The sequence below is a fragment of the Somniosus microcephalus genome, chromosome 13, assembly GCF_052327205.1.
Source record: "Somniosus microcephalus isolate GS21.2 chromosome 13, FLI_Smic_1.0, whole genome shotgun sequence".
Classification (NCBI taxonomy): Eukaryota; Metazoa; Chordata; class Chondrichthyes; order Squaliformes; family Somniosidae; genus Somniosus; species Somniosus microcephalus.
In genome coordinates, this window is record NC_140999.1 from 128,784,114 (window position 1) to 128,798,444 (window position 14,331).

Sequence of the window (14,331 nt, forward strand, 5' to 3'; positions counted from 1 at the left end):
TCGGAGGCTGAATGTCCTTGACTGCTGAAGTGTTCCCCGACTGGGAGGGAACACTCCTGCCTGGTGATTGTTGCGCGGTGTCCGTTCATCCGTTGTCGCAGTGTCTGCATGGTCTCGCCGATGTACCATGCTCCGGGGCATCCTTTCCTGCAACGTATGAGGTAGACAACGTTGGCCGAGTCACATGAGTATGTACCATGTACCTGGTGGGTGGTGTCCTCACGTGTGATGATGGTATCTGTGTTGATGATCTGGCATGTCTTGCAGAGGTTGCTGTGGCAGGGTTGTGTGATGTCGTGGTCGCTGTTCTCCTGGAAGCTGGGTAATTTGCTGCGAACGATGGTCTGTTTGAGGTTAGGCGGCTGTTTGAAAGCGAGTAGTGGAGGTGTGGGGATGGCCTTAGTGAGGTGTTCGTCGTCATCGATGACATGTTGAAGGCTGCGAAGAACATGGCGTAGTTTCTCCGCTCCGGGGAAGTACTGGACGACGAAGGGTACTCTATTGGTTGTGTCCCGTGTTTGTCTTCTGAGGAGGTCTATGCGATTTTTCGCTGTGGCCCGTCGGAACTGTCGATCGACGAGTCGAGCGTCATATCCCGTTCTTACAAGGGCGTCTTTCAGTGTCTGTAGGTGTCCATCGCGTTCCTCCTCGTCTGAGCAGATCCTGTGTATTCGCAGGGCTTGTCCATAGGGGATGGCTTCTTTAACGTGGTTAGGGTGGAAGCTGGAGAAGTGAAGCATCGTAAGGTTGTCCGTGGGCTTGCGGTAGAGTGAAGTGCTGAGGTGTCCGTCTTTGATGGAGATTCGTGTGTCCAGGAATGAGACTGATTCTGAGGAGTAGTCCATGGTGAGTTTGATGGTGGGATGGAACTTGTTGATGTTATCGTGTAGTCTTTTCAGTGATTCTTCGCCGTGGGTCCATAGGAAGAAAATGTTGGTTGGAGATCCTGTGCAGCGAAGAAGTCTTGCTCGAACTTGTTTTTCATACAGACCCCAGCATCTGCAATATTTGACCCCTTGTGACCCCACCTCATTGTTCTTTGATGTAATGTTTCCCTGACTGACCTGTTTGGACACCATTCACACCTTTGACTGCTGTGATTATCTCTCTGCCGAGGTGCGATAAATGGCAGTTGGAAAGGTTACCTGTAAACATCTGACATGATTCTCTGACTATATAAGCTGTGTCTTTATGCATTTCTCCACTTCACCTGAAGAAGGAGCAGCGCTCCGAAAGCTAGTGATTTCAAATAAAGCTGTTGGACTATAACCTGGTGTTGTGTGATTTCTTACATTTGTCCACCCCAGTCCAACTCCGGCATCTCCACACCATGGCTACTATCGACACCACAAACTGCCGGCTCAAAGTGGAGAGGATCTCCAAGAAGATCGCGCATATCGACACAGACATCAAGTTTCTACAGAGATGCAAGAAAGCAGACAAGATCCCGAAAGGACTACAGATCACTAACCCACTCAAGTCGACCTACAACACAGACTACGCTGAGAGACTCTGCCGTCGTACCTCTCGCACACTCCTCAACCATCTCGTACACCAGCTCTACAGCAGACGCTGCAACCTCGAAACCGAGATGGAGTCCATGTTCTCAGCCTGTGCTCAGGACGCAGCGGAGCAGCTACGAGACACCGCCAAACAAACAAGGCAACGGAACTACGCTACCTACATGCACACCAAGAACAGGAAGCTTGAGAAACTTGGCATCACCAGCAGCAGCAACCAAGCCTCCCCCGGTACCACGGTTGAAACCACAGGGAAATCCATCGTCAACCTGTCCGACCACACCCTTCAACCAGACGAAATTGAAGTTCTCAGCCGAGGTCTCAATTTCTGCCCCACCACCAAAATGGACCCCATCGGTCTCGCGGCAGACACAGAGGAATTCATCAGAAGAATGAGGCTCCGGGAATTCTTCCACAAATCCCAAGATGTCAGCAGCGAACCCAATGAGACAATCAATGATCCGGAACAGCAGACAGAGGGATCCGCAGTGCAGCGACCGAAGAAGAAAGAGTCAAATTGGACCCCTCCGGAGGGTCGCTGCCCTAAGCTTGACATGTATGCTCAAGCTGTCAGGAGATGCATCAATGCCAGATTCATCAGCCGCACTCACAAGACAGTCCAGAATGTCACCCGAGCACAACGCAACGCCATCCACGCTCTCAAGACCAACCGCAACATCGTCATCAAACCAGCAGACAAAGGAGGTGCCATCGTCATACAGAACAGAACGGACTATTGCAAAGAAGTATACCGACAACTGGACAACCAGGAACACTACAGACAGTTACCCGCAGATCCGACCAAAGAACACACCCGCCAACTCAACAGACTGATCAAAACCTTCGATCCAGACCTTCAAAGCATCCTACATGCTCTCATCCCACGTACTCCCCGCGTGGGTGACTTCTACTGCCTCCCAAAGATACACAAAGCCAACACACCTGGACGTCCTATCGCATCAGGCAACGGAACCCTGTGTGAGAACCTCTCCGGATATGTCGAGGGCATCCTGAAACCCATCGTACAGGGAACCCCCAGCTTCTGTCGCGACACTACAGACTTCTTACAGAAGCTCAGCACCCACGGACCAGTTGAACCAGGAACACTCCTCGCCACGATGGACGTCTCGGCACTCTACACCAGTATCCCCCACGATGACGGCATCGCTGCGACAGCCTCAGTACTCAACACCAACAACAGCCAATCTCCAGATGCCATCCTACAACTCATCCGCTTCATCCTTGACCACAATGTCTTCACCTTCGACAACCAGTTCTTTACCCAAACACACGGAACAGCCATGGGGACCAAATTCGCACCCTAATACGCAAACATCTTCATGCACAAGTTCGAGCAAGACTTCTTCGCTGCACAGGATCTCCAACCAACATTTTCTTCCTATGGACCCACGGCGAAGAATCACTGAAAAGACTACACGATAACATCAACAAGTTCCATCCCACCATCAAACTCACCATGGACTACTCCTCAGAATCAGTCTCATTCCTGGACACACGAATCTCCATCAAAGACGGACACCTCAGCACTTCACTCTACCGCAAGCCCACGGACAACCTTACGATGCTTCACTTCTCCAGCTTCCACCCTAACCACGTTAAAGAAGCCATCCCCTATGGACAAGCCCTGCGAATACACAGGATCTGCTCAGACGAGGAGGAACGCGATGGACACCTACAGACACTGAAAGACGCCCTTGTAAGAACGGGATATGACGCTCGACTCGTCGATCGACAGTTCCGACGGGCCACAGCGAAAAATCGCATAGACCTCCTCAGAAGACAAACACGGGACACAACCAATAGAGTACCCTTCGTCGTCCAGTACTTCCCCGGAGCGGAGAAACTACGCCATGTTCTTCGCAGCCTTCAACATGTCATCGATGACGACGAACACCTCACTAAGGCCATCCCCACGCCTCCACTACTCGCTTTCAAACAGCCGCCTAACCTCAAACAGACCATCGTTCGCAGCAAATTACCCAGCTTCCAGGAGAACAGCGACCACGACACCACACAACCCTGCCACAGCAACTTCTGCAAGACATGCCAGATCATCAACACAGATACCATCATCACACGTGAGGACACCACCCACCAGGTACATGGTACATACTCATGTGACTCGGCCAACGTTGTCTACCTCATACGTTGCAGGAAAGGATGCCCCGGAGCATGGTACATCGGCGAGACCATGCAGACACTGCGACAACGGATGAACGGACACCGCGCAACAATCACCAGGCAGGAGTGTTCCCTCCCAGTCGGGGAACACTTCAGCAGTCAAGGACATTCAGCCTCCGATCTTCGGGTAAGCATTCTCCAAGGTGGCCTTCGAGACACACGACAACGCAAAATCGTCGAGCAGAAACTGATAGCCAAGTTCCGCACCCATGAGGACGGTCTTAACCGAGATCTTGGGTTCATGTCACGCTACATGTAACCCCACCTGATGCAGGGTCATCCAGACTCGAGTCGACATTGGCTTGTTCTCTCTACACAGATGCGGCTGGACCTGCTGTGATTTCCAGCCAAAAAAAAAAAAAAAATGTTTTTTGTCTTTTTTTGTTTTTCATACAGACCCCAGCATCTGCAATATTTGACCCCTTGTGACCCCACCTCATTGTTCTTTGATGTAATGTTTTCCTGACTGACCTGTTTGGACACCATTCACACCTTTGACTGCTGTGATTATCTCTCTGCCGAGGTGCGATAAATGGCAGTTGGAAAGGTTACCTGTAAACATCTGACATGATTCTCTGACTATATAAGCTGTGTCTTTATGCATTTCTCCACTTCACCTGAAGAAGGAGCAGCGCTCCGAAAGCTAGTGATTTCAAATAAAGCTGTTGGACTATAACCTGGTGTTGTGTGATTTCTTACATTTGTCCACCCCAGTCCAACTCCGGCATCTCCACACTTTTCAGAGGAGTAAGGAGTTAATCACTTCGAAGGAAGCATTGGCTCACTACAACCCAGCACTGCCGATCAGACTGGCATGTGATGCGTCTCCCTACGGCATTGGGGCGGTACTGTCACATAAATTCCTTGATGGTTTGGAGAGGCCGATAGCTTTTGCGTCACGCTCATTAACTTCTGCCGAGCGTAACTACGCCCAGATTGACAGAGAGGCCCTCAGCCTAGTGTGGGGGGGTGAAGAAGTTCAATCACTATCTGCACGGTCAAAAATTTACTCTACTAACCGATCAACAACCTCTTGTCTCCATTTTCAACCCTCAGATGGGCGTACCGATAATGACAGCACAACAGCTGCAGAGATGGTCCCTTTTCCTAGGGGCACACCAATATGACATCGAGTACAGGGGAACTAAACAGCATGGAAATGCTGATGGATTGTCACGTCTACCGTTGCCGACGGTGGAAGAAGACGACCTTGCAGTGGATCCAATGGAGTTATTCCACTCGACCATAGTCGACTGTCTCCCTGTGACGAATGCAAACATAGAAAAGGAAACACGGAATGACCCGACACTATCACGGGTCTATGATTTAACGGTGAAGGGATGGCCAGCACATGGCGAACCACTGCTGCCAGCATTTTCGCCAAGAAGAGAACAGCTGTCAGTGTGCAGAGGAACCTTGATGTGTGGATCCAGAGTAGTAATTCCACCTAAGTTGACGGATAGCGTGCTCAATGAGCTTCATGAGGGTCATCTGGGTGGGGTAAAAATGAAGAGCTTAGCCAGAGCGTTTGTGTGGTGGCCGGGAATCGATAGAGAAATCGAAGAGATGACCAAGAGCTGTGCAGGATGCCAGAAGGTCCAAAACGCCCCACCACAAGCTCCTCTGCATCCATGGGAGTGGCCCTCATCTCCATGGCAAAGGGTGCACATTGATTTTGCTGGTCCCTTCATGGACTCGATGTTTTTAATTGCGGTGGATGCACATTCAAAGTGGCCAGAGGTAATAAAAATGTCCTCAACCACCACGGAAAAAACGATCACAGTTTTACGAACCATATTCGCCAGGAATGGGCTGCCTGAACAGATTTGCTCTGACAATGGACCACAGTTTGTGTCTGAAGAGTTCCGGAGGTTCTTAAAGAACAATGGTGTTAAGCATTACACATCTGCCCCATATCATCCAGCCACTAATGGATTGGCCGAGAGGTTTGTCCAAACATTCAAGAAGGCTATCAAGGCAATGTGTAATGAAGATATACCCCTACAACACAAGGTGGACAACTTCTTGTTTGCCTACCGGAATGCGACACATGCGGTTACCAACCAAACTCCAGCCATGATGTTCTTCAATCGAAGACTACGATGCCGCTTGGATTTGGTTAAGCCAAACGTCCGAAGAGATGGGGAGAACAGGCAGTTTCAGAATATGAATGAAAGGCTGACCAGGAGTTTTAAGATAGGTCAACCAGTTTTGGCCCGGGACTAGCGCACTGAGAAATGGCAGCCAGGAACGATTTGTACACGACAAGGACCTCTCATGTATACCGTGGACGTTGGGGAGAGCATTGTAAGACGCCATGCTGACCAGATTCTAGAGTCACTGGAAAACGTCAACTCCACACCACGATCTGATACACCTGGTAATGAAATCGACGTTCCAATTGCAGCTACCGCAGAACCGGTAATATTGGAAGCAGATGAACCAAACAACGATATTGATTCCGACTCAACATTGCCAGAAGAACCTGATACTCCAAAGAGGCGTTATCCAGACAGAATCAGGAAGCCTCCTCAAAGACTGAACTTATAATTGCTTAAACTTAACCAATGTATCTAGCAACAGTAATTGTGATTGTAATTCATTATCATTAGTTGTTAAATGAATGTTATGTACTGTTTATCTAAAAGGGGAGGAATTGTTGTGTATGTACCTTTAAGAGAATAACTGGTCTCAGACTGCAGTACCGGCAGTGACCACCCCTGTATAAAAGGCGCTAGAGAGCCTCTGTTGATTAGATTCGTTACGGACTTCCACCAGTAAACATCTGTTGTTTTCACTCCTGCTAGTCCGTGTCTAATTCATTCATGGACTTAACAAAAAGGATCTCTTATTAGGACCTGCTTCAGAATTAGCTATCATCGTTCCTTTTAATAATACCCAGACAGGTGACTGAGGGATTGAATAGCGGATGCTCAACAGGGGCTAAATGTACTCTGGGGTGCACAAAAGAGTAATTTTGAGAACAGTATAATATTTAGTCACTTGGGTGTATAATAATCACAGCTAATAATTCCCTAAAAATGTTGGCCCAGTATTTGCGGTCCTGATGACGGTCATTTCACCATTGAAACTGACTGTAACTTCAGAATCTAGCGCATGCGCAGCCTAATGTGGAAATCCTGAAGTTGCTGTCTGCCAGTCACTGCTCCTCCATAGGCTGTGCTGTGTCCCCACCAACCCCTGCCACCCACAGAGCTGGCAATCCATGAAGTCTCTCAAAGCATGAAAACTGGCAAAAACTTTGGCTCTTCTGCAGTAAGTACGCTGTTAATTTCCCACTAAAAGTTAGATTCAAATGGATTAGGTGTAACTGGGGTGTTAACAGCATATTGACTGCTAAACAAAGATTATGGCCCTGAAAAACGAATTTAAATTTTGGGCACTGTCAAAATTATCCATTTTAATAAAAAATTTAATTTGAGAAACTTTAAAAAGTTAACATTTTTTATCTAAAAGTTTGTTCATCTTTATTTCAGGTTTACCTTTTCCCCATGTGAGAGCCCCAATCTGTCTTTTGCTCTCTGTTAGAATTTTAAGAGCTTACCCACCTCCTTGTTTGCTGTCTGTGAGAATTCTGCATTTTGATTGGCTGCTTAGACAGCCTGTTGACGTCACAGCAGCTCGCACTAGGGGATTCCCACTAAACTCCGTTGATTTGAATTACACGTCGGAAAGCAGGACACAGAGATCATGAGATCTTTGTGCGAAGCTTACTTCGGGGCCAACAGCAAACGCCTTTGCTTCACTGCTGACTGCAAATTATGGGCCATTATTTTATTATTCATTAAAGTTACTCATTAACTCTCCTCTTATTATCAGTAACACATTTTTCCCCTTTTCTCCCCTCCTCCTTTACTGAGGATCCTTGCTTTGTGCTGGTTCCACCGATGCCAGACACCCTCGAGTCCATTGCCTAAGGTGGCCATTCTTCATGTATGAGCCTATACAGTGAGTATTGGCAAATTAATGTGGGCATATATCAAACCCAATTCTGTCCTCAACAGGCATCTACATGAATGCAGCAGGAATTCCTTCTTCCTCGGCCCAGAATTTGGGGCCAATTGTAGTACTCAGTGGCCTTTCTGGCAGAGATCAGACATCAAAGACTGGGAATTAAATCGAGGACCTTCAAGTATACATGGCTTACGACACAGTGACATGACCAACAAAACCATTGGGGAAGCTGTACCTTTATCATTAACATTTAAATGCTTACCATGGCTGACACAATTCTAGCAATAGAAACAGGAAAACCTCTTTTTTGAAGTGCCTTATTTGGGTTTTTCAGATATTTGGGTGTGTTGTCCAATATCTTAAGGCAGATGTCCAAAATATCTTCTTCAAACTGGAAAAATGAACATTTGCATCACTTGGTAAACAGCATTAGAAATAATTAATTAATTTAAGTCCTGGAATTACTCTCATGCTACAGTATTCCATTTTATTTTATTTTACTTTTTTTCCATTCATTAGCAATGCAATATACAAGCTGTCCTCTATGCTCTTGCTCTTCCCTGCATCCTTTAACACAATACGCTAACTCCTAAAGTGACCCATTCTTTCTCAGGGCCTCGGAACTTTCAAACTTCCCTTAAACTTTTCTCTCCCGTTCAAATTACAGGCTTTTAAATCCAACCTTGGAGTCACCTAATCACCACTTCCCAATTTACCTCATCTTCTCTGCTTCTCGTTTCAACCTTAGTGGTGTCCTGCACTTGCATTGGTTCCTTCAAGAAGGTTATACAATGAAACATAGAAACATAGAAGATAGGAGCAGGAGTAGGCCATTTGGCCCCTCGAGCCTGCTCCGCCATTCAATGAGATCATGGCTGATCATCCAAATTCAGTACCCTGTCCCTGCCTTCTCCCCATATCCCTTGATCCCTTCAGCCTCAAGAAACATATCCAACTCTTTCTTGAATATATTTAATGAACTGGCCTCCACCGCCCTCTGTGGCAGAGAATTCCACAGGTTCACCACTCTCTGGGTGAAGAAATTCCTCCTCATTTCAGTCCTAAATGGCTTACCCCTTATCCTTAGACTATGACCCCTGGTTCTGGACTCCCCCGCCATCAGAAACATCCTTCCTGCATCTAGTCTGTCCAGACCTGACAGAATTTTATAGGTTTCGATGAGATCCCCTCTCAATCTTCTAAACTCCAGTGAGTATAAGCCCAATCGACACAATCTCTCCTCATACGTCATTCCTGCCATCCCAGGTATCAGCCTGGTGAATCTTCGCTGCACTCCCTCCATGGCAAGAACGTCCTTCCTCAGGCATGGTGACCAAAACTGCACACAATACTCAAGGTGCGGTCTCACCAAGGCCCTGTACAACTGTAGCAAGACATCCTTGTTCCTGTACGCGAACCCTCTTGCTACGAAGGCCAACATACCATTTGCCTTCTTCACCGCCTGCTGCACCTGCATGCTTACCTTCAGCGACTGGTGCACAAGGACACCCAGGTCTCTTTGCACTTCCCCTTCTCCCAGTCTATTGCCATTCAAATAATAATCTGCCTTCCTGTTTTTGCCACCAAAGTGGATAACCTCACATTTATCCACATTATAGTGCATTTGCCATGTTTCTGCCCAATCACCCAACCTGTCCAAATCGTACTGGAGTTTCCCGACATCCTCCTCGCAGCTTACCCTCCCGCCCAGCTTTGTGTCGTCTGCAAATTTGGAGATATTACATCCAATTCCCTCATCCAGATCATTAATATATATTGTGAACCTAATGCTCAGCCTAATGCAGTGTTCAATTCATTTAACTGTTCCTGTGCTGATTCTGTACCCATGGCTATAAAATGCAGGTGTTCACTAAGCTCAAAATGCAATGCCAATGTGCAGACTTATAGACCAAATAGGGGAATGCCAGATCTTCCACTACAGCACTTTGTGTACAGTTTTATCTCAAAGCTGTAAAACAGGTAAAAATGCACAGTTTGTATTCCATTCAGAAGCCATCCTACTCAACATTTTAAAACATTTGTGTATCTCTGGCAATTAACACTTTGTAAGCTGACTCTGACCTTGTATCAATAAAGTACAGGAAACTTTGAGATATCCGGCACCGACGGGACCGAGCTGTTGCCGTCCCATCAAAACTGCCGGACAAACCAGCGCTAATGTTGAAACATACGGAGCTTTTCTCCGTATCTGGCAACAAACCCTGTTGCTTAGCAACAGCTTCTAAACAGTCGGCCGTACCTTGCAAGCGCCTCTGTAGCTTAGCAACAGCTTCAGCGAGACCTTGCAGAGCCTGACTGGTGAAAAAAAAGCAACGAAAAGAAAAAAAACCTAACGAAACGGCTCCTGATTTTTGCCGATGGATCGAGCATTCCGGACAGTTAACCTCCGGATAAACCAAAGTTTCCTGTAATTTGATTTAAAAAGAATTCCTATCAAACCATATAAGCAAAAGTCTAAAAATGTTACAGGATTTAACTTTAGCTGATAAAGAGAATGCACCAGAAAGTTTTCTGATTTTCATATACCTGTCCAAAGTTCCAGGAAATATTATTTATGTTGTAGCCACTACCAACGTAAATAATTCCAGTTTCATTCATCACATACTCATCTCGCTGAGGATCACTGTTCAGAAAGACTTCATCCTCTGAATAGATAAAGTAGACAGGGCAATAATCAGATCATTCACGATATATAAACAACAGAACAATTACAAATATGGGGCTGATACTGCACTGGTTCCAGCACTACCCGTCAAAATCAGCTGAACTCACAAAATTGTGAGGCAACCACCACAGCACTACATGTGATAGAAACATAGAAGATAGGAGCAGGAGTCGGCCATTCGGCACCTCGAGCCTGCTCCGCCATTTAATGAGATCATGGCTGATCATCCAAATTCAGTACCCTGTCCCTGCTTTCTCCCCATATCCCTTGATCCCTTTAGCTTTAAGAAATATATCTAACTCCTTCTTGAATATATTCCAGCAGAACCTGGATCTGCTGGAGTCATTCTGTCAGACCTGGGCCCTGACAATAAACCCCCAAAAAACCAAAGTCCTTGTGTTCCAGCAAAGATCCAGACATCAGGGACCCAGAATAAATTTCACACTAGGAACAACTAAAATTGAACAAACCACTAACAACACATACTTGGGCTTAAAAATCAGCTCTACGGGAAATTTTCATCTGGCTGTGAATGAACTGAAAGAGAAAGCTAGAAGGGCTTTCTATGCCATTAAAAAATCAATCCAAATAGAAATCCCGATTAGCATTTGGCTCAAAATTTTTAAATCAGTAATTGAACCAATTGCACTCTATGGCAGTGAGGTGTGGGGACCGCCAACACAACAAGAATTTGCAAAATGGGACAAACGCCCAATTGAGATCCTACATGCAGAATTCTGCAAAAGTATCCTCCGGACTCAAAGGAAAACCGTAAACAATGCATGCAGGGCAGAACTAGGCCAATATCCATTAATAATTACTATCCAAAAAAGAGCCACCAAATTTTGGAAACACCTAAAAATGAGCAACCCCCACTGCTATCATTACGAAGCCCTGAAATGCCAAGAGAGGACCATAAAGAAGAATACCCTCAGTCAACTAGTCCTGGGACTCAGTGAAGTAACTACTAACACTACTAACAATAACTAGCCCCAGGACAGTGACATCGTAGCACAGAGAATTCGACCCAAGACAATTGTCACTAAGCAAAAGGAAAAATATCTGTCATATTGGGCAGAAACAACAAAAACCCAAAACAAACTCATTTGCTACTTGGCCCTAAACAGACAATACAACATGGCTGAATACCTGACCACGGTAAAGGATAGCAAACTGAGAAAAACCTTGACAAGGTACAGACTTAGTGAACATAGCCTGGCCATCGAAAAAGGCAGACACAGACAGACCCGGCTGCTAAGAGAGGACAGGATATGCTCTCACTGCAGTCAGGGAGTGGTGGAGACAGAGATGCACTTCCTCACAGCTTGTAGAAAATATCAGGGCATCAGGGAGAATTTCTACCCAAAATTCACAAAAATATGCCCTGAATTCAGAAATTTGAACGACGACCAAAAGCTCCCATACCTACTAGGGGAACAGAGAAATTGTGTAACCTTAGCGGCACACTATGTTACAGCTTGCCATAAACAGAGGGACAACCATTAAACCTAAGAAAAGAGTATATACAAATTATACAAATGTATATTTATACACTCAGGGATATATCTGTTTATACACTGTATGGATAGATCTGCGTTTATGTGTTCAACCATAAATGTTTTTCGATGCTTTGGCAACATAAGATGTACCTTATCATGCCAATAAAGCAATTTGAATTGAATTGAATTGAATTGAATATTTAATGAATTGGCCTCTACTGTCTTCTGTGATAGAGAATTCCACAGGTTCACCACTCTCTGGGTGAAGAAATTCCTCCTCATCTCTGTCCTAAATGGCTTACCCCTTATCCTTAGACTGTGACCCCTGGTTCTGGACTCCTCCGCCATCGGGAACATCCTTCCTGCATCTAGACTGTCTAGTCCTGTTAGAATTTTATAAGTTTCAATGAGATAACTTGCTAATTGCAGAAATGCTGTTACTTAAAAGGAGCTGTACCTGAGCACCATGGGTTGAAGAGTACGACAAAGTTTCCAAGATAGTACTTTACATCCTCGTCATAAGCATGTTGCAGAATTAATCTGTGGTAACCAATCTTGGCTCTTGGTGATGGTGATATGGCCAGGCACAATTCACTGCTGGTGGAAGAGGAAATGATTCCACTCCATCTTTTTACATTTATTGACTTTGTGAAAGGAACCTCTATTTTGGTTCTATTTGATTTCTTAGGTTGTGGACCTAAAGCAAGACAAGTACAGTTAAATTAATAATACACCAGATCCAAATCATTTAAAAAACAATAAGGTAACTTTGTGCCAAGCTTTTATATTTTATGATCATGTAATTTGATTTCAATAGATGTTAAGCTAAGTCACTTCAGAGGTTCTTACACTGTGGTTATTTATTCAGATCCCACTGCAAGGTAATATTCCCCTCATGACTTATTAGCACTTATTTTACGATACACCTGTACTACAACTTTAACATCCGTGCAAAGAGGTGCCGATATTGTACCAACCCTAAAGTTGCTGGAGTCAGGGCTCTGCCCTTCCTTTAAAGTCTAATGTAAGAAGTCACACAACACCAGGTTATAGTCCAACAGCTTTATTTGAAATCACAAGCTTTCGGAGCGCTGCTCCTTCGTCAGCGCTCCGAAAGCTTGTGATTTCAAATAAAGCTGTTGGACTATAACCTGGTGTTGTGTGACTTCTTACATTTGTCCACCCCAGTCCAACTCCGGCATCTCCACACCATGGCTTCTAAAGTCTAAAGCAGTGTTGTCTAATTGAAATCATTGACTAGCTACAGGCATGGCTACAGTGAGCCCATTTTAGTAGGAAGCACCTTAAATGCACGTACAATACAAGTAAATGTACTTCAGGTGTGTATATTTACTTAACAAACATCTATCACCATTCAGTAATTAAGGAAGTAAAGCACTCACACACTCTGCTTCTTGTCTTACCATTTTAACCAACAAATGCACCAGAAGGTTAAAGTTCACATGCATACACCGTGCGAGTATAAGTACAGAGGTCACATGTCCAACAACGGTGTTAATACTCAATTTTTATTTACTAATCAGAAATGAAATTCACCACATCTGGATTCACAATTTGCCACATGTGGCTATTGATTACTGTGTTGTACAACACAGTTCTAAAGTGAAATATGCAGGGCTGGATTTTCCCGTTTCCCACTCGCACGGAGCAGGGGGACTTGGGAAACCGGGGGGGGGGGGATCCGATCTCCGACCTCCGACCTCCAACCCCCGACCCCAGGCCTGTCGCGATCCCCGGGGGCGGGGTGCAATCCCTGGGTGGCAGGTCCAATCCCCGACCCCGGGGCTAAGTCGCAATCTCAGGGCGGGGGGTGGGGGGTGGTGTTCCAAGCCCGGCGGTAGGGTCCGAACCCCGATCCCGGGGTGTGTGGGCTACTGGTGCTGGGGCTGGGAGGAAGCACTCCTGCTCCACCTGGCCCACAATGATTGCTCACCGAGGCTGAGGCCACTTCATTGCAGCTACTGGGAATCTGGAACCCTAGGATCCCCAGTCGCCTGCAGAAAAACTGCAGTTAAGTAGAGGGTTCAGTGCCTCATTATCATATTTAAATTGCCAACCCGCCTCCTGGCAGCAGGTTGGCTGTCCGCCCCCTGTCCCTCCAGAGTAAAAGGTGAAAGTGGGCTGGTTGGCGTCAGGTTTTAGATTGATACAACTTTCACACCACCAACCTACCCATTCTTTCCTGTGAAGATTCCAGCCATTGAATCTCTCTTGTGGAGGCAGTCTCACACCACGTTCATTCGATACTGCTTAGTGTATAAATCCAAAGCCATATCAAACCCTTGGACCTCCCAGATACTTCCTACACCCACCGTCAGTTAGTTTTAAATATTTACACAGTGCAGACATGGACTCTCACATTATGCAAACATTTAGATTTTAACTGCAGGAAGAGTAGTTCTGTACATGCATCCATCTATCTATCTAG

The 14,331-nt window shown here is 45.9% G+C and overlaps 1 protein-coding gene across 1 annotated transcript in view; it reads right to left on the reverse strand.

Annotated features, from left to right (window-relative positions):
- LOC147108593 (protein-glutamine gamma-glutamyltransferase 2-like) overlaps window positions 1-14,331 on the reverse strand; it is an 85,631-nt gene that overhangs the window by 44,919 nt on the left and 26,381 nt on the right. Inside the window, exons 3-5 of the mRNA XM_086005276.1 lie at window positions 12,340-12,579; window positions 10,245-10,363; window positions 7,960-8,088 (exon numbers count right to left, since the gene is read on the reverse strand). Coding sequence (XP_085861402.1) covers window positions 7,960-8,088; window positions 10,245-10,363; window positions 12,340-12,579 — 488 coding nt within the window. The remainder of the gene's footprint in view (window positions 1-7,959; window positions 8,089-10,244; window positions 10,364-12,339; window positions 12,580-14,331) is intronic.